Source organism: Ceratotherium simum, chromosome 4, assembly GCF_057802395.1.
Source record: "Ceratotherium simum simum isolate JZ-2026a chromosome 4, ASM5780239v1, whole genome shotgun sequence".
NCBI lineage: Eukaryota > Metazoa > Chordata > Mammalia > Perissodactyla > Rhinocerotidae > Ceratotherium > Ceratotherium simum.
Window position 1 is genome coordinate 40,353,702 of NC_141903.1, and position 20,504 is coordinate 40,374,205.

At 37.1% G+C, this 20,504-nt stretch overlaps 1 protein-coding gene across 3 annotated transcripts in view; it reads right to left on the minus strand.

Moving 5' to 3' along the window:
- The window catches only part of CATSPER3 (cation channel sperm associated 3), a 30,242-nt gene extending 10,889 nt beyond the window's left edge, over window positions 1-19,353 (minus strand). For 2 of the 3 annotated variants that reach the window (XM_004420182.3, XM_087430301.1), the window contains exons 1-2: window positions 19,023-19,353; window positions 16,439-16,592 (exon numbers count right to left, since the gene is read on the minus strand). In XM_004420182.3, coding sequence (XP_004420239.1) covers window positions 16,439-16,592; window positions 19,023-19,123 — 255 coding nt within the window. In that variant the 5' untranslated portion in view covers window positions 19,124-19,353. Of the gene's footprint in view, window positions 1-16,438; window positions 16,640-19,022 lie in introns of those variants that run through there. The other variant, XM_014795911.2, reaches the window with a different exon arrangement.
- Window positions 19,354-20,504: the final 1,151 nt, after the last annotated feature.

Here is a 20,504-nt window from a genome sequence, read left to right on the forward strand (position 1 = left end):
TGGTATTGTTTTGCATTTTTTACACATTACATAAATAGTATATACACTAAAGTATTCTTCAGCAATTTGTTGTTTCATTTAAAATTATGTCTATGATATTCATCCACGTTGATATGTGCAAACTTAGTCTATTGTTTTCACCACTATTGAGCAATTCCACTTATGAAAATACTACAGTTTATTCAGTTACCTGTTGAGTGATATTTAGTTTGTTTATAATTTTTTACTACTGCAAACAGTATAATAATACAAAACGTTTGAACAATTCTTGTGTTTTCTTGTGCACGTGTAAAGTTTCTCTATTATATACGTAGGAGTGGAATTACTGGGTTGTGAGATATGAGCATCTTCAACTTCATTGGATATTGCCAAATTGTTTTCTGAAGCTATTGTACCAGTTTACTTTAAGATCAGTCCTGTTCCTATTGTGTTACATCCTTACCAACACTTCCTACTGTCGGGCTTAATTTTTGTCAGTCTGATGAATATGAAATTGTATCATCTTATTTTTAATTTTAATTGTCATTTCTTGAATTATTAATGAAGTTGGGCATCTTATATGTTTAAATTGTAAATTGCCAAATTTTCTGCTGAATTGTTTGTGTTTTTCTTATTGATTTGGAAGGCAATCGATATTTCAAATATTTTGAACCTTAATCCTTTACCTGCGATATGTGTTGCAAATATCTTCTCCTACACTGATTTATCTTTTCATCTCTTTAATGACCTTTTTTTTAAATTTTTTTGTGAGGAGGACTAGCCCTGAGCTAACATCCGATGCCAATCCTCTCCTTTTTTCTTGAGGAAGACTGCCCCTGGGCTAACATCCGTGCCCATCTTCCTCTACTTTATATGGGATGCCGCCACAGCATGGCTTAACAAGCAGTGAGTCAGTGCACGCCAGGGATCCGAACCTGCGAACCCCGGGCCGCCACAGCAGAGCAGGCGTGCTCAACCCCTGCGCCACCAGGCCGGCCCCTTTAATGATCTTTTGATGAATAGAAGTTAAAAATTTTAATGGAATCAAATTAACCAAACTTTTTCCTCATAGTTTATGTATTTTTGTATCTTAAGAAACCTTTCCCTCCTGAGATCATATATTCTATATTTTCTTCTAAACATTTTAAAGTTTCACCTTTTCAGTTAGGTCGTTAATCCAGCTGTGCACACTGTGAGGTAGAGATCCAACTGTATTTTTTCTCAGTTGCACAACCAGTCGTCCTAGTAGCATTTAATAAAGAATCTACCCTTTCACCACTCATCTGACATGCACCAGGGTTCCATACAAGCCAGGGTCTGTGTCTGAGCACTCTATCCTGTTCCATTGGTCTGTCTGTCTATCCATGCATCATCATCCTGCCTTAATCATTAGAGCTTCATGGAAAGTCTTATTATCTGGTAAATCAAGTCTTCTCCCCTATTAACTTTCAAAATTATCTTGATTTTTCTCTTTCATTCTTTTTTTTTTTTTTTTTTTGTGAGGAAGATCAGCCCTGAGCTAACATCAGATGCCAATCCTCCTCTTTCTGCTGAGGAAGACCGGCTGCCAGCCAACATCCGTGCCCATCTTCCTCTACTTTATATGGGACGCTGCCACAGCATGGCTTGACAAGCGGTGAGTCGGTGCACGCCCAGGATCTGAAACTGTGAACCCTCGGGCCCCCGCAGCAGAGTGCGCGCACCCAACCACTATGCCACCGGGCCGGCCCCCTGTCTTTCATTCTTTTATCTAAGTTTTAGCATCAGCTTTTGACAACCCATAAAAAATCCTGCCAAACTTCTTATTGGAATTGCATTGATTTTATAGATTAATTGGGGGAGATTGCATCTTTAAGACACTGAGCCTTTCTATTCATGATCTGATATATCTTTCCATTTCTTTATGTCCTCTTTAATGACTTTTACACATCTTTTTTTCTCCTTAAAGATCAAACAAATCTTTTATTAGATTTGCCTCTAAGTACTTTTTATATTTTGTTATTAGAAGTGCTTTTTTGTGTGTGTGTGAGGAAGATCAGCCCTGAGCTAACATCCATGCCAATCCTCCGCTTTTGCTGAGGAAGACCGGCTCTGAGCTAACATCTATTGCCAATCCTCCTCCTTTCTTTTTCCCCTTTTTCTCCCCAAAGCCCCAGCAGATAGTTGTATGTCATAGTTGCACATCCTGCTAGTTGCTTATGTGGGACGCCACCTCAGCATGGCCGGACAAGCAGTGCGTCGGTGCGCGCCTGGGATCCAAACCTGGTCTGCCAGCAGTGGAGCGCACGCATTTAACCGCTAAGCCACGGGGCCGGCCCCAAGAAGTGCTATCATTTTTGTTGCTGATATAGTAAATACAATTAATTTCATTTATTAATCAAATATCCAGCAAACTTGCTGGACTTAATTATTTTTGTTAACTTTATTAATTAGTATTAACTTTATTAATAATTTTTTCAGATTTTTTTGAGATTTCTATGCAGAAATTATATTACTTGTGAATAATGACAGTTTTTTAAAACTTTCTTTCTAATTCTTAATGCTTTTTATTTCTTTTTCTGCTATTATACCTTGGCTAAGACACAAATACAAATCTTATCAATAATAATTGGAATACTACTGTAAAGTGAATACTGCTCAAGTTTCACTACCGAGCGTGAATTTTGATATAGGTTTTCCATAGATACCCTTAATCAGGTTAAAAATAAATCCTTCTATTCCTAGTTTGCTAAGTTTTTAACATGAAGGGTATTCATGATAAACTTTTTTTTCCTGCATCTCTTGAAATGATCTTGTGGGGTTTTTTCTTCTTTAATATTTTAAGCTGGTTAATAAAATGTGCAGACTTTTCAAATACTTGCATTCCTAGAAAAACCCAACTTGGCAATGGTATATTATCTTTTTCATATGTTTTTAAATTTGGTTTCCTAATATTCTCTTTGGGATTTTTGTGTCCAAGTTCATAAAGTTGGGTGTAATTTTGCTTTTTCATACTGTCCTTGTCTAGTTTTGGCAGAAAAGTTATACTAGCTTCACAAAATGAACTGTCTGTGGGCAGGGCAGATATACACATTTATCTAATCACTGGAAGCATTTTATATGTCTAGAAATATATCTTCCACAAATATAAAACCATCTAGTCCAGGCTTCTTTGTTTGGGGAGATAGAAATTTTTAACTACTAGATCAACACTTTGTAGCCATTAACGCCATTTTCACAATAGCCATTATATATGGACTTCATAGCCATTATATATGGACATACAAAGATTATTTCAGGTTTTTGCTTTTTTATTAAGAGTCAGTTTTGTGAATTTTTTTCCTAGAAAATTATCTTATTTCAGCTAGGTTTTCAAATTTATTGGCATAAAAATATTAGATTTCTGATATCTACTGTATCTGTAATTTCTCTTTTTAAGTCCTAACATGATTCAGGGCTTCTATTTATCCTGATTGTCTCATGAAGAAAGTTATTTTATAATTATTTTCTAAGATCTAACTCTGGGCTTTTCGATTCTTTCTATTGAATCTTTGTTTTCTATTTCATTAATTTTTGCTCTTATCTTTACTATTTCCTTCTTTATATTTTCCTTCTTTTCCTTCCTTTTTCCCTCTTTTTGATTTTATTCTATTGCTCTTTTCCAAAACGTCAATTTTTTTAATTGAAATATAATTCACATACCATAAAATTCATCATTTTAAATTACAGAATTCCGTAGTGGATTTTTTAGTTTTTAGTATTTATTACCTTTGTTTTTTTTATTGTGGTAAAATATACATAACATAAAATTTATCATTTTAATCATTTTTAGGCGTACAATTAATTCAGTGGAATTAAGTACATTCACAATATTGTGCACCCATCACCACTATCCATTTCCAGAACTATTGCATCATCCCTAACGGAAACTCTACTCAATAAACAATAACTTCCCATTCTTCTCTCCCCCCAGCTCCTAGTAAACTCTATTCTACTTTCTGTCTGTATGAATTTGCCTATTCTAGGTACTTCATATAAGTGAAAATATACAATATTTGCCCTTTGTGTCTGGTTTATTTCACTTAGCCTAATGTTTTCAAGGTTCCTCCACATTATAGCATGTATCAGAATTTCATTCTTTTTTTTTTTTTTTTTTTTTTTGGTGTGGAAGTTTAGCCCTAAGCCAACATCCGATGCCAATCCTCCTCTTCTTTCTGAGGAAGACTGGCCCTGGGCTAAAATCTGTGCCCATCTCCCTCTACTTTATATGGGATGCTGCCACAGCATGGCTTGACAAGCAGTGCATCAGTGTGTGCCCGGGATCTGAACCCATGAACCCTGGGCCGCTGAAGCAGAGCATGCACACTTAACTGCTACACCACCGGCCAGCCCCAGAATTTCTTTCTTTTTTAAGGCCAAATAATATTCTATTTTAGGTATATACCACATTTTCTTTATCTATTCATCTGTCAAGGGACACTTGGGTTGCTTCCACCTTTTGGCTATTGTGAATAATGCTGCTATGAACATGGATATACAAGTATCTGAGTCCCTGCTTTCAATTCTTTTGGGTATACACCCGGAAGTGGAACTGCTGGATCGTATGGTAATTCTATGTTTAACTTTTTGAGGAGCTGCCAAACTGTTTTCTACAGTAGCTGCATGATTTTACATTCCCACCAGCAATACACAAGTGTTCTAATTTCTCCACATCTTCACCCACACTTGTTATTTTCCATTTTATGGTTTTTTGTTTTTATAGTAGCTATCCTAATGGGTGTGAAATTGTATCTCATTGTGGTTTTGATTTGTATTTCTCATTATAATAACTAGTGATGTTGAACAACTTTTCATGTGCTTATTAGTTATTTGTATATCTTCTTTGCAGAAATGTCTATTCAAGTCCTTTTCCCATGTTCGAATTGGGTTGTTTGTTTTGTTGTTGAGTTGTAGAAGTTCTTTGTGTAGTCCAGATACTTATCCCTTATCAGATAAATGATTTGCAAATATTTTCTCCCATTGTGTGGGTGATCTTTTCACTCTCTTTATAGTGTCCTTATTCACAAATGTTTTTAATTTTGATGAAGTCCAATTTATCTATTTTTTCTTTTGTTGCTTGTGCTTTGGGTATCATATCTAAGAATCTATTGCCAAACCCAAAGTCATGAAGATTTACCCCTATGTATTCTTCTAACAGTTCTAGCTTCTATATTTAGGATGTTGATCCATTTTGAGTTAATTTTTGTATATGGTGTGAGGTAGGGGTCCAACTTGAACTCTTTTGCATGTGGATATAAAGTTGTCCCAGCACTATTTGATGAAGAGATTATTATTTCCCCTACTGAATTGTCTTTGCACCCTTGTCAAAAATCAATTGGCTATAGACATTTGGATTTATCTCTAGAGTTTCAATTCTATTCCATAGGTCTACGTCTATCCTTATGCTAGTACCACAGTTTTGATTACTGTATCTTTGGGGTAACTTGTAAGTCAGAAAGTGCAAGTTCTCCAACTTTGTTCTTCATTTTCAATATTGTTTTGGCTAGTCACAGCCCTTTGCACACCTAAATGAAGTTGAGGCTCTGCTTTTCAATTTCTTAAAAAAAAAAAAAAAAAGGCTGTTGAAATTTTTTTTTTTTAAATTTTATTTTTTTTTCCCCCAAAGCCCCAGTAGGTAGTTGTAGTCATAGCTGCACATCCTTCTAGTTGCTGTATGTGGGACACGGCCTCAGCATGACCAGAGAAGCGGTGCGTCGGTGCGTGCCCGGGATCTGAACCCGGGCCGCCAGCAGCAGAGCGTGCGCACCTAACCGCTAAGCCATGGGACCAGCCCTGTTGAAATTTTGATAGGGATTCCATTGAATTTGTAGATCTCTTCGGAAAGTCTTCTTAACAAGTCTTCTAATCCAGGAATACAGGATGTCTTTCCATTTATTTAGGTCTTACTTAATTTCTTTCAGCAATGTTTTATAATTTTCAGCATACACATCTTTCATCTCCTTAGTTAAATTTATTCCTAGGTATAATATTACTTTGGATGCTATTGTAAACAGAATTTTCTTAGTTTCCATTTCAGGTTGTTCATTGTTAGTGTATAAAAATACAACTGATTTTTGTTGTTGATCTTGTATCCTGCAACTTTGCTGAATTTGTTTAATAGCTATAATAGTTTTGTGTGTGTGTGTGTGTGTGTGTGTGTGTATTCTTTAGGATTTTGTGTGTATATAAGATCAAGTCATCTGCAAATAAAGATCATTTCACTTCTTCCATTCTAATTTGCATAGCTTTTATTTCTTTTTCTTGACTAATTGCTCTGGCTAGAACTTCCAGTACAATGTTGAATAATGGTGAAAGCAGGCATCTTTGTCTTGTTCCTGATCGTAGGGGAAAGACTTTTAGTCTTTCACCATTGAGTATGATGTTAGCTGTGGATTTTTTCATAAATATCCTTTATCAGGCTAAAGAATTTCCCTTCTATTTCTAGTTTGTTTTCTTTTTTAATCATGAAAGAGTGTTGGATTTTGTCAAATGCTTTTTCAGCATCAACCGAGGCAATTGTGTAGATTTTTTCCTTCATTCTATCGGTGTGTTACATTGATTGATTTTCATATGTTGAACCACCCTTGCATTCCCGGGATAAATCCCACTTGGTCATGGTGGATAATCCTTTTAAGTATGCTGCTGGATTCGGTTTGTTAGTATCTCAATGAGGATTTTTGCATCTATACTCATAAGGATTATTTGTGGTTTTCTTTTCTTGCGATGTCTTTGTCTGGCTTTGGTTTCAGGGTAATGCTGGCCTCACGGAATGAATTCTAAAGTATTGCCTCCTCTTCCATTTTTCGGAAGAGTTTGAGAAGGATTGTTGTTCATTCTTCTTTTAGAATTAACCAGTGAAGCCATCTGGTCCCTGGCATTTCTTTGTTGGGAGGTTTTTGATTAGTGATTCAATCTCTTTACTTGTTATAGGTCTGTTCCAATAGGTCTGTTTTCTATTTCTTCCTGAGTCAGTTTGGTAGTTGGTGTGTTTCTACGAATTTGTCCATTTCATCTAGGTTATCTAATTTGTTGGCCTACAATTGTTTATAGTATTCTCCTATAACCCGTTTTATTTCTATAAGGTCTGTAGTAATGTCCCAACTTTCATTTCTGGTATTAATCATTTGAGTCTTCTCTTATTTTTCTTAATCAATCTAGCTAAAGACTTGTCAATTTTGTTGATCTTTTCGAAGAACAAAATTTTGATTTTGTTGATTTTCTCCATTGTTTCTGTATTATATATTTTGTTTATCTCATTCTAATCTTTTTTATTTCCTTCCTTCTGCTAACTTTAGGTTTAGTTTTATCTGCTTTTTCTAGTTCCTTAAGGTGTCAAGTTAGATTATTAATTTGAGATCTTTCTTTTTTTCTAATGCAGGCATTTATAGGTATAAATTTCCCTCTGAGCACTGCTTCTGCTGCGTCCTATGTTTTATTATGTTGTATTTTCATTTTCATTTGTCTTAAAGTATTTTCTAATCTCCCTTGTGATTTCTTCTTTTATTGTTTAAGAGTGTGTTGTTTAATTTCCATATATTTGAAATTTTTCCAATTTTCCTGCTGTTATTGATTTCTAGTTTCATTCCATTATTGTCAAAGATACTTTGTATGATTCCAATATTTCTTAATTTGTTGAGACTTGTTTTGTGGCCTAACATATGGTCTATCCTGGAGAAAGCTCTATATGCACTTGATAAAAACTATTATTTCTTCTTGATGACTCTTGTGTCAACATATAACGTCCTTCTTTGTCCTTGTAACAGTTTTAGCCTTAATGTCTATTTTGTCTGATATTAGTATAGCCACCCCAGCTCTCCTTTGGTTTCTATTTGCATGGAATATCTTTTTCCATTCTTTCACTTTCAACTTATTTGTATTTTTGGATCTAAAGCAAATCTCTTATAGACAGCATATATTTGGATTTTTTTAATAATCCTTTCTATCTTAATTGGAGAGTTTAATCCATTTACCTTTAAAGTAATTAATGATAAGGAAGAAAATACTTCTGCCATTTTGCTATTTGTTTTGGGGGTTTTTTTGTTTGTTTTTTTGGTGAGAAAGATTAGCCCTGAGCTAACATCTGATGCCAATAATCTTTTTTTTTTTTTTTTTTGCTGAGGAAGATTGGCCCTGGGCTAACATCTGTGCCCATCTTCATCTTCCTCTACTTTATATGGGACACCACCACAGCATGGCTTGACAAGCAGTGTGTTGGTGTGTGCCCAGGATCCAAACCTGAGAACCCCGGGCTGCCAAAGTGGAGCACGCGCATTTAACCACTACGTCACCGGTCCAGCCCCACTATCTGTTTTTTACATGTCACATTTTTTTCATTCCTTAATTCTTCCATTACTGCTTTCTTTTGTGTTTGATTTTTTTGTAGTGTACCATTTTGATTTCTTTCGTATTTCTTTTTCTGTATATTTTCTAGTTATTTTCTTGGTAGTTACCCTTGGGATTACAATTAACCTCTTAAATTTACAGTAATCTATTTTTAATTAATACAACTTTAGCTTCAACAGTATATAACAATTCTGCCCCTAAATAGCTCCATCCCTCCCCTTTTATGTTTTTGTTTTCACAAAATACATCTTTATACATTGAATGCCCATTAACTATCTCTAATTATTGTTTCATGCATTTGTATTTTAAACCATATAGAAAAAAAGGAGTTACACAAGAAAAATACGATAGTATTGGCTTTTATATTTACCTACGTAGTTACTCTTATTAGGGTTCTTTATTTCTTCATATGGCTTCAAGTTACCATCTAGTTTCATTTCCACTTAAAAGACTATCTTTAGCATTTCCGGTAAGGCAGGTCTACTAGCTGCAGACTCTTTCAGCTTTTGTTTATCTGGGAATATGTTAATTTCTCCTTCATTTTTGAAGGGTACTTTTGCTGAATATAGAATTCTTAGTTGATGGTATTTTTCTTTCAGTACTTTAAATATGTCATTTCACTGCCTTCTATTCCCCACAGTTTCTGAGGAGAAATCAGCTGCTAATCTTATTGAGGATTCCTTGTATGTGACAAGTTGCTTCTTTCTTGCTGCTTTCAAGATTCTCTCTTTACCTTTGGCTTTTGACAGCTTGATTATAGTGTGTCTCAGTGTGGATCTCTTTATGTTTCTCCTTCTTAGAGTTCACTGAGATTCTTGGATGTGTATATTCTTTATCAAATTTAGGAAGTTTGGGGCCATTATTTCTTCAAATATCTTTTTGCCTCTTTCTCTCTCTCTCCTCTCCTTCTAGAAGTCCTATTATGTGTATGTTGATACACTTAATGGTGTCTCACAGGTCTCTGACTCTTTATTTTTCTTCATTCTTTTTCATTTCTGCTCCTCAGACTAAATGGATTCAGTTGATCTATCCTCAAGTTACTGATTATTTCTTCTGCCTGCTCAAATCTGCTCTTGAAGCCTCTAGTGAATTTTTCATTTCAGTTATTGCATTTTCAGCTCCAGAATTTCTGTTTGGTTCCTTTTTATAATTTTTATCACTTTATTGTTTGTTAAGACATTGTTCTTCTGGTTTCCTTTAGCTCTTTGCCCATGGTTTCCTTTAGCTGTCTAAGTATTTTAAGACAGCTGACTTAAAGTCCTTGTCTAGTAATTCCAATGTCTGTGCTTCCTCAGAGACAGTTTCTGTTCATTTCTCCTGTGTAAAAGCCATACTCTCTTATTTCTTTGCATGCTTCATAATATTTTTTTGAAAACTGGACATTTAAAATACTATAATGTGGTAACTCTGGAAATCAGATTCTTCCCTCTCCTCAGGATTTGTTTTTGTTGCTTTCTGTGGTTAGTAGTAGTTTGTTTGTTTGTTTAGTGACTTCTCAGAATTATTTTTGTAAAGACTGTATTCGTTGTCAAGTGTGGTCTCTGAAGTCTCTTTTCTTTTAGTTTTTGGTCAGCTAGTGTTTTGACATTTTCCTAAATGCCTCAAGCAAAAAGAAAGGAGACAGGGAGTAAGTGGAGGCGGGGGGGAAGAAAAACTCTCCTAGTCTTTGGAGATTGGCTTTGTGTTGGGGTAGTCTTTCAATGCTTAGCCAGGCCGTTTACAACTCTACCTTAGCCTTTACTTCCTGCTTGCACTGAGCCTAAAGATCAGCCAGAGATGAAAGCTTGGGATCTTCTCAGGTCTTTTCTAAGCATGTGTCCTGCCGTGGGAATGTACTGCTTTCTAAATCCTCCCATATACATGGGAGCTCTTAAGTGCCCTCATTTTCCAAAGCATCTCTCTCCCTGGCTTTTCCTCCTAGTCTTTCAGCATTTCTATTGTTTGCCTCAACTTTTTTTTTTTTTTTTTTTTTTTGCCCCAGGTGCCAATGGGTTATTCATTTGCCTTTCAATATTTTTGAGAAATGCCCTCTGTGTAGCCATCTTTCTGCCCTGAGAAAGTTCCAAGTTAGGCAAGACAAAGACAATAGCCTTGAATCAGTCCTTCAAGCAGCCCTCAGACAGGTCAAAACAGATAAACACAATTCTTTAAGAACAAGGTCTGCTCTGCTGCTTCTGGACCCAGGGACCAGGGTCCCACACTGGGAATGTGGGCTGCTGTCTTCAGGACCATCACCATGCTGGGGAGGCAGGTGGGTCAAGAGCAAGTAAAATTGCTGCAAAACTTTCCTATCTTTTTAAAGTTGTCTCTTTCTTGATCCAGTGTTCACTCAGTTACTGTAAACCTTTGGCTATTTTCCAGAGTTCTGACTGTTTTTGCCCCTTTTTTGGGTGTTTCTGTGGACGGATGAACACTTGTAGCTACCTACTCTGCCATTTTCACTGACATCACTCCTCTCCTTCATTTATTAACGATAAATTTTCTGGACGTAAAATTCTTGGTTGACAGTCTTTTTCTTTCAGCACTTGGAATATGACATCCCACTGCCTTCTGGCCCCTGTGGTTTCTGGTGAGAAATCAGCTGTTAATTTTATTGAGGGTCCCTTGTATGTGATGAAATGCTTCCCTATTGGTACTCTCAAATTCTCTCTTTCTCTTTCAGTAGTTTTGTTATGATGTTTCTAGGTGCAGATCTCTGAGTTTATCCTACTTAGAGTTCATTGATCTCCTTGGATGTGCAGATTAATGTTTTTCATCAAATTTGAGGAGATTTTGGCCATTATATCTCCACATATTCTTTCTGCCCTTTCTCTTCTCTCCTTCTGGGATACCTCTTACATGCATGTTTGTATGTTTGATGATGTCCCACAAGTCTCTGTTCATTTTTATTTATTCTTTTTTCTTTCTGTTCCTCACACTGGAGAATCTCAATTGACCTATCTTCCTGTTCATTGATTCTTTCTTCCACTAGCTCAAATCTGCTGTTGAATTCCTCTAGTAGATTTTTTTTTTCATTCCAATTATTTTACTTTTCAACTACAGAATGTCTATTTGGCTCTTTTAAATAATTTCTCTTTTTTCATATTCTCTATGTGGTGAGACATTGTTCTCATACTTTCTTTTAGTTGTTTAGATATGATTTTCTTTAGTTCTTTGAACATATTTATAATAGCTGGTTTAAAATCTTTGTCTATTAAGTCCAACAGATAGGCTTCCTCAGAGCCAGTTCCTATTGATGGCTTTTTTTCTTGTGTAGGGGCCATATGTTCTTGTTTCTTTGCACATCTCATGAATTTTTTTTTTGTTGAAAACTAGACATTTAAAATTATATAAGGGCCAGCCCCGTGGCTTAGCGGGTAAGTGCATGCGCTCCGCTACTGGTGGCCCGGGTTCGGATCCCGGGCGCGCACCGACGCATCGCTTCTCCGGCCATGCTGAGGCCGCGTCCCACATACAGCAACTAGAAGGGTGTGCAACTATGACATACAACTATCTACTGGGGCTTTGGGGGGAAAAATAAACAAATTAAAAAAATTTTTTTTTAATTATGTAACATTGGAACTCTGGAAGTCAGATCCTGACACACACACACACACACACACACACACACCGCCCAGGGTTTTGTTGTTGTTGCCATTTTTTTTTTTTTAAGTGATTTTCCTGAATGAATTCAGTAAAGTCTGTATTCTTTCTCAAGTGTGGCCACCAAAGTTTCTGCTCAGGTAGCTTAATGGTCTGTTAATGATTAGACAGATATTTCCTTAAATGCCTGAAACCAATAAGCCTCCCAGCCTTTGCCAAGGGGCTGTGTGTGTTGAGGCATGTGTTTAATGCTTCAGCACTTTACAAGTCTGCCTTAGCCTTCACTTCCTGCTTTCACAGAGCCTCAAGGTTAAAAGGAGGTGAGAGATCAGGGCCTTCTCCAGTCTTTCCTGGTACCTTCACTGGGATCCCCACAAGTGTTAATAATTTCTCAGAGTTTCATAGTCATCCAGGGGCTCTCATATGTATATTTTCAATGACCTCACAGCCACCCTGTAAGGTGTATATTAATAACATCATTTTACAATGTTGCTGCTGAACCACATAGAGGTTAAGCAACTTGCCCAAACTCTCACAGCTAGTAAGAAGGTAGGAGAACTGGAGCTTGAACTGCATGACACTAAAGTCTTTCCATAGCACAGAACTTCCCCCAGGCTTGCAAACCAGTGTCCTTACAGGAGGCATGTTTAGGGACCCACTTAGCCTCTGGAGGGCAATCAGAAGATTCAGATTTCTCAACCTGTCTCTTTCCCTGAGTCCTAGCAAGTTCTATACCTAACATGATGTTTTACAGTCCATGACCAAACTCTGCAGAATGCTGGTGTGGAATGCACTGCTATACCACCATGTTTACAGCAGTGATGCCAATTGGACTTTGCACATTTCAGGCATTGATTAGGATATTCACCACCTCCACCACCTCTGACACACATTTTGTTGATGCCAAACCTTTTCGCCACCCAGAAGGAAATTTTTTGAATGAAGACAGAGTACATTTTAAACCCTTTTATTGTACAATAAAATACACTTATACAGCCACACAAACAAATATATAGCCTAATGAATTGTTATAAGGCCAACATCCCTGTAATTCCCACCTAGGTCAAGAAGAACTTTATCAGCTATTCTAGAAGCCCGTCCATGTGCCCTATCCCAATCACAACTCCCTCCCTTTCTCCAAAATTAACCCCTATCCTGACTTTTGTAATAATCACTTCCTTTCATTTCTCTAAAGATAGAAACCCATGTATGCATCCCTAGAACTAATATTTTAGTCTTGAACTTTTATAATATATTTTTTGATACGTCTTTTAAATCTCCCATGCCTTTTATTCTTTCCTTACAATTTATTTGTTGATGAATTCAGGCAGTTTGACTTGTAGAATTTCCCAGTCTGAATTCTGTTGACTGCACACTCATGGTGCAGCTCAGCGTGTTCCTCTGTCTTCTATTTCCTAGAAATAGGCAGCTGGATCTAAAGACTTGATCAGATTCAGGTTTGATCTCCTTGGCAAGATTACAGGTTCTGTTCTTTCATGGGAGGCACACAATGTCTGGTTGTCTCTCTTTTTATGATGGTAGCAGCCATTGATGCTCAAAGCCTAGATCCAGTAATTCACTGGGGATTAAAAAATGGTGATATTCTAATTCTATCACTGCTTTTTCATTTATTAACTGGGACACTTCAATAGAGATGTTTCCCCTTACCTACTATGTGGTTACTCAGTAATACAGTTCATATAAGAAAGGTCAGTAATGCTTGATTCTTTCCTTTAATTCAGCAGGTTTTGAGATAAAGGATTAGTTTCTTTTCGCCTTCCAAAAGTGATCAACTAGTGTCATTTTTTGGTATCATTATAAACTTATGGATTACTTGATGAGTTTCAATCCACTGTAATTATTATCCTTATTGAAGCTGAAACTGTCCAATCTTTGGCCAGTAGGAGCCTCTTCAAGTTGTCTCCTATGTCTTTTTCACATGACCCCAGTCTTTGGTAGCTTCCTTGCTATGTGTATGAGAAGATATTCCTGGCTCATCTGGTATATTTTCTGCCCTAGACCTGCAATAAGCCATTTCTCTAAGAATCTCTAGTTTTCTTTTAGTGAGAAATGGTATTTCAACATTATGGGCATTAAGAATGAATAATTGCTAAGTTGGTCAATGTTCTAGGTCTTTCAATGGATAAAGATAAAATATCTTAGTAGTTTACTGATACTTGCAATTTAAATGCAGAACTACAGGGTTTTTTACTTAACTTTGTCTATATTACCTCTATATCTCCTTTCTTCCATGAGTATCCTGGTTCTCAAGAACACAGAAGAGAACAGAATTAAACTGTCCCATAGTACCCATATCTGCTTTATCCTGTACTACACACACAACAGTCTCAGAATTACACTACTAATAGTATCATTACTACACTGATTTCTGAAAATGGTTTAAAAACTTTTTTCCTTGACTTTCCTCATTCTCCATTTTTTAGTCATACTCTATCTTCTTTTTCAGAGGATATATTCATTATATGCTATATGCTCTCCTTGTTAACCCAAAATTAGTATTAGTTCTACAAATAATTACATTTTTAATGCTCATCATCAGTCCTAATGTTGATGCTTCTCTAGTCATTTTGGTTGGCTGAAACTTAGTCTTCACTAGATTCCTAAAAAGGGCTCATGGGAACAATATTACCCAAGTTTTTTAGTGTTGATGACAGTTTGCCTTTGCCCTTTATACTTGAAAGTCAGTTTTGCTGGATCTAGAATTTTTGGTTCACATTTTCTTTCCTGAAGTATCTTAAAAATGTTACCCCATTTTCTTTTAGCATAAAGCATTTCCATAGAAAAGTCTGATAATAACTAATTTTCTTTTCCTTATAAGCCACTTTGCCTAGATGCTTACAGTTTCATCCATCCCTCTTTCCTTTTAAGTCTAATAATTTGACCAGAATATGTTTTGGTGTTTGTTGCTCTAAGTCCATATTTTCAGGTATGTAACGTGTGCTCTTTCAATATATCATTTCAGTACTTTTATTTCAGGTAACTTTTCTTAGATTATATATTTTAGAGTTTTGTTCTGTTCCTTTACTTTGTTTTTGTTTCCAATTCAGGGACTCCTATTATCCTTACGTTGGATCTTTTTTCCTCATCTTCAATATTCATAATTTTCTCTTGAATCCTTTTTATCTCTTCATTTCTTATTAATGTTTTAAAATTTCCTCATTTAATCCTATATTTCTCATAAGCTATTATCTGTTCTATTTAATTGCTCTTAGTCTAGTTTAGTCTCCATTTTTCAAATGATTTTTCTTTTAATTCTTTCCTGAATTTTGTCATCTCACTTCTGTTCTTTCCTATCTTGTATCATTCTCGTAAACATTTACTTTGTATTGAAATAATATGCTACAGTTTTTATCTGTTTATTGGACATCTCTTTGTGGTGGGCTTTCATTATCTACCAGGGATATTATTCTCCACGTTATTCTCTTTTTTTCTTATACTCTTTTTCTATTGTACTTTTTTTTATTTGAAATTAGTTTTCCTGAACTTTTAGAAAGTGTGGTTCTAACTTCACATAACTCCCTCTTCTGTTTCTGTGTTGTGTTTTAAAATCCAGTAGCTTGATTTTTGAGGTTTCTTGGCTCTGTTTCCCTTCTCTAATTTTATCTGGACTTTCTCTTTCTTCATCCCTGGGTCTCAAACCTGCTCAATTTTTATTCCACTTCTAGTACTTCTCCTAAGTGTGAGGCCTCGTCCTTGAAGGGAGCCCTAGCTAACCAGTTCTGAAAGTTCATAGGGTCTGGACTATTCTAGCCTCTTCAGAAACTACCAGGACCCTCTTGCACTAACCCAGTATTAGGCAACACCCTTCCCGGTATCAACTGCTGTTCTCACATCAGCCCATCATACTTTCCAGTGAATAGCTGTTGACTTCCCTTTGCTTCCTCTCCCACAGAGGCTAATACTACGCAGTTGTGGCTGTCAGTAAGGATACCTTGTTAACTAGTTTTGACGTGAATGCTGCCCACAGGTTTTTGGTTTTGCTATCTAGTTGCTCTGTCTTTTTTTAAGAGGGGATTCAGGGAGATTAAAAAAACATGTCACACGGGGCTGGCCCGGTGGCGCAAGCGGTTAAGTGCGCTCGCTCCACTGCGGCGGCCCAGGTTCACCAGTTCGGATCCCGGGCGCGCACCGATGCACCACTTGTCAAGCCATGCTGTGGCGGTGTCCCATATAAAGTGGAGGAAGATGGGCACGGATGTTAGCCCAGGGCCAGTCTTCCTCAGCAAAAAGAGGAGGATTGGCAGATGTTAGCTCAGGGCTGATCTTCCCCAAAAAAAGAAAAGAAAAACACATCACAAAAAAAAAAGAAAAAGAAAACCCAAGTCACCACTGCTACTGCTGCCGCCATCTTCTCAGATTTTAAGAGTATATTTTAAAAGTCTTTAGAATTTTTCTACAGAAAACTTTCTTGAACAAAATGCCTTGAAAATCTTATAACATTTTCAGAAACAAAACAGATGAAACAGAAGAAAATGGACCTGTTTTGTCTACTTACCTCATAAAGTGTGAACAATTTGTATCTTGTTTTATAATCAGTCCACAAGACCAGAGAAAACGCATTCATTGAAATAGTGCTAATCATAATTATCTTAAAGAGACGGCTCATTACGATTCTCTTCACAAATGCCTGACACTGAGTATCTTTCCTCCTGTCGAAAAGTTGAATAAGAGGTATGATTATCTTACAACACAGCTAGATCCCAAAACAATGTGTATTTTTTTGTAGGGACTAAGGTCTGCTTTCCCCCTCCTGTGAATGTACATATACTTTAAAATTGCAATGAAATGCTAACTAAATGACCACTGAAATATTTATGGTGATCACTGATGGTCTGTCCCCACTCAGTTACTGGTCCTTCTCCCTAGGCCTCTGAAAAATAGTCACCACTTTGTTTTCATAAGCAAAACAAAGCATCATCTTCAGTTACTCATTCAACAAATTTTTAAGTGACTACTAGTCAACTCATATACTCATTCAACAAGTTTTTACTGAGCGTCTACTACATGCTGGGCAATACAGTAAGCACTGGGGATATAATGTGAGCAAAACTAAATATAGTCATGCGTCACTTAAGGACAGGGATACGTTCTAAGAAATGCAGCCTTAAGCAATTTCGTTGTTGTGCAAACATCACAGAGTGTACTGAAAAGGAACAAAATTTGCCACTCTAAAATGTATCTCTTTAACATAAGAATTATTTTAGGCCGATTATTTTTAAGAAACAAAGACTGAGAAAGTTTGTTTTATGTCCCCCTTGACTGCCTAAATGAATTCAGATTAAAAAGAAACCTGCCTCAGGAAGTGAGCTATCACTTTAGCATAACATGAACTAGGTGGTAGACAGGGAGGAACCTAGAAAAGCCTGTTTGTTGGGCTCCCTTCTGTGTTCTTCTGCCTCTGTGTGGCCAAACATTTGTTTTCCAAACGTTTGCTCCTTTTCACCCACCTGTGAATTGCCTACCTTCCCTTTGAAGTTCCTGACTCTCCCCACCCCAACCATCTTCTTTCGTCTTTAGCTGAGGATAGTATTTAAGGTGAGGGCTTCGGCCATGTTGTCAAGTTACTTGGTTTTCCTGGGTTTCTCCCATGTATACACATTATTAGACTTTTGTTTTTCTCCTGTTAATCTGTCTCATGTCAATTTAATTCTTAAACCAGCAAGAAGAAACTAGAAGGGTAGAGGAAAATTTCTTCCTCCCCTACAGTACTTACACAAATCTAGGTGGCATAGCCTACTACACACCTAGGCTATATGGTACTAATCTTACGGGACCACCATCATATATGCGGTCCATACTGAACAAAACATCATTATGTAGCACATGACTATATTGTCACCCTAGTAAGGAAAACTGATAATAATCAAGTAATCACCCATACATGTTCTTACAAATGAATGATAAAAAACTGAACACCCTAAGAAAAAATGGGCAAACACACAGTCAACTCATGAAAGAAACACAAACAGCAATGAACTTCCCCCAAAATGTTCAGTAGCAGTATGAATCAGGAAGATGCAAATTAAGTAAAACCATTATTTTTGCTTATATAATTAGCAAAGACTTACACATTACAATATTTAATGCTGGCAAAAGTGTAGTATGACAGGGCATTCTCATAAACTGCCTGGAGAATGTAAATTGACCAACTTTTCTGAAAAGCCTTAAAACTGTTCATATCCTCTGACCCAAGGAATCTACCCCAAGAGAATACAATCTGAAATGTGACTTTGGCCAAACATGTTTATCCAGATTATTTACAGAGTGAGAACTTGGAAACAATTTAAAAATCTAACAAAAAGGACTGGTTAAATAAATTACGGTATATCCATCTTATGGAATATTATATAGATACTAAAATATGTCTATGCATCTTTCATGATTTAGAAAAATGTTTATGATCCACCGGAGAGCAAAACATAAAAACAAAACAAGATACAAAATTCTCAACTCAAAATTATCTCAACTGTGCAAAAACGGGTAGGAAAAAACTCGGCAGAAAATTTGCCAAACTGTTGATAAGTGTCTCCCTATGGATGGTGAGGTTATAGGTGATTCTTTTTCCTGTTTATTTATATTTATGTTTTGCAATGTTTCTCAGAGTATGTATAACTTTTTTTCCATTATATGTAACAAATGAACATATTCTCATAACAGTAAAAAAATACAGAATGTATATACTTTTATAATCCATAAAAACAAGATGTGTAATTTTCATTATCTGATTTGAGATGGGATCTATTATCAAAAAAAAAAAGCCTTCAAATGATCTCACACAGTGGCTAATCAAAAAGGACAAAATGGAGTCAATCTAGTCACTCAGTCTACAGGTCACATAGCAGCATGTCTGAATGTCTGATTTAACCAGTCAGTCGTGATATTAAAGCTGAAGAAGCAAAATGTTCGGCTGAGGCTTCACCAACCTCATTAGTCAGAGAAACTAGATTATCAAGGATGTGCACCCTGTTCTGGGAAGTGGATGAGAACTTGTGGGAGGAGGCTAAGAGAACACTGGCACCCTGCCCCCAAACTGCCACTTTCACATTTCTTAACAAGCAATAGAAATAGAGAATATTTACTGAAGTTTCCTGAATCTTGCACAGAACATCTCCGATGCATTATCTAACAGCGAACTAGAAATGACTCTCGTTTGGTTCTGGTGATGAAAGTGTTGAGACATTTTCCAAATGTTCAACTTTTATTCCTTGCTTTTATCATCCAACAGAAAATCTCTGCTTAGGGATTTCTTGGGCAACTAGATTCCAAGAGGCTGCAGAGCAGTGTCCACGAAGAGAATCCTTGCTTTATGAGGTCACTCCTGGACATTCCAGTACGTTACTGGCCTTTAGGCCCCTGAGGGGAGAGTTCCTCAGCTAGTCTATCCGAAGATCCTCTCTCTCCAAGGAGACTGAGCACCCCAGTTCCGCAAGTGCTAGGAGCACCAGCAATTATGAAGCTCCAGGTAAAGCTGGGAGACACCAGCGACAGGCCAGACAAAAGCCTTCTTCAAGAAGTATCCCCATCTGACAGATAAAGGCCCATAATAATGTGTTAGAATAAGCTAAGGGTCATAGAAGAGGGGAAAGCAAAGTTCCCTGGGGTTCTAAGAGCAAGAGCGCACATCCAGGTCACAGCGCTGGAAACACCCGGAAGGACAAGGAAAGATTTTGGGGGGGGGGGGGGGGAGGCAGATCAGCCCTGAGCTAACATCTGTTGCTAATTATCCTCTTTTTTTTGCTGAGGAAGACTGGCCTTGGGCTAACATCCGTGCTCATATTCCTCTACTTTATATGGGACGCCGCCACAGTATGGTTTGATAAGTGGTGCACACACCTACACCCAGGATCGGAACCTGCAAACCCCGGGCCACGGGAGTGGAGCACGCGAACTTAACCACTGCGCCACTGGGCCAGCCCCCAACAAGGAATGATTTTGATGAGTGTGGTGCTAGAATACAAGAAACAGGAGGAGCAGAGAAGGTTACCCACCCCAGCACTGGCTAACTGGGGGCAGGGAATGTTTGCACATATGAACCCCTAAATAGAGTGTAAAGGATAAGCCCATGTGGTAGAGATGTTTTAAGTACAAGAGCAACAGAGATTTTTGCTCTGTTCAATTCCTGGGATTAATATAGTCTCCTCACTCTCCTTTTCCTAAACTCTTTAGCTTTCAAGGCAAATCAAAACAGAAGGATCTGGGTAGCCCCGTGTTGAATTTCGTTTAGTAGCTAAATTGGTCCAATTCCTGGAAACTTAAGTTCTTAGGCCCTAAGAAAAAGAGGTAACCATCCCACCACCTCCGCAGTCCCTGGTATTCTAAAACAAGTGTATATGACCATTCCTGGTGAGAAAATACTCTTTAGGCAACCAATATACCGACCCGGGAAATATCTTATTTACTCAATTTCTCCATTTAAAATCATCAACAGCAAAGCTTTAAGCATCACTTTGATTAATGTCCCCAAGATTCAAACTTTAGCCTCATCTTCTCACTCTACATTCTCCCCTTCAGGGATCAGCCTCTCCTATACCTCCTACTGCCTCCTCTGGTCATATGCCCCC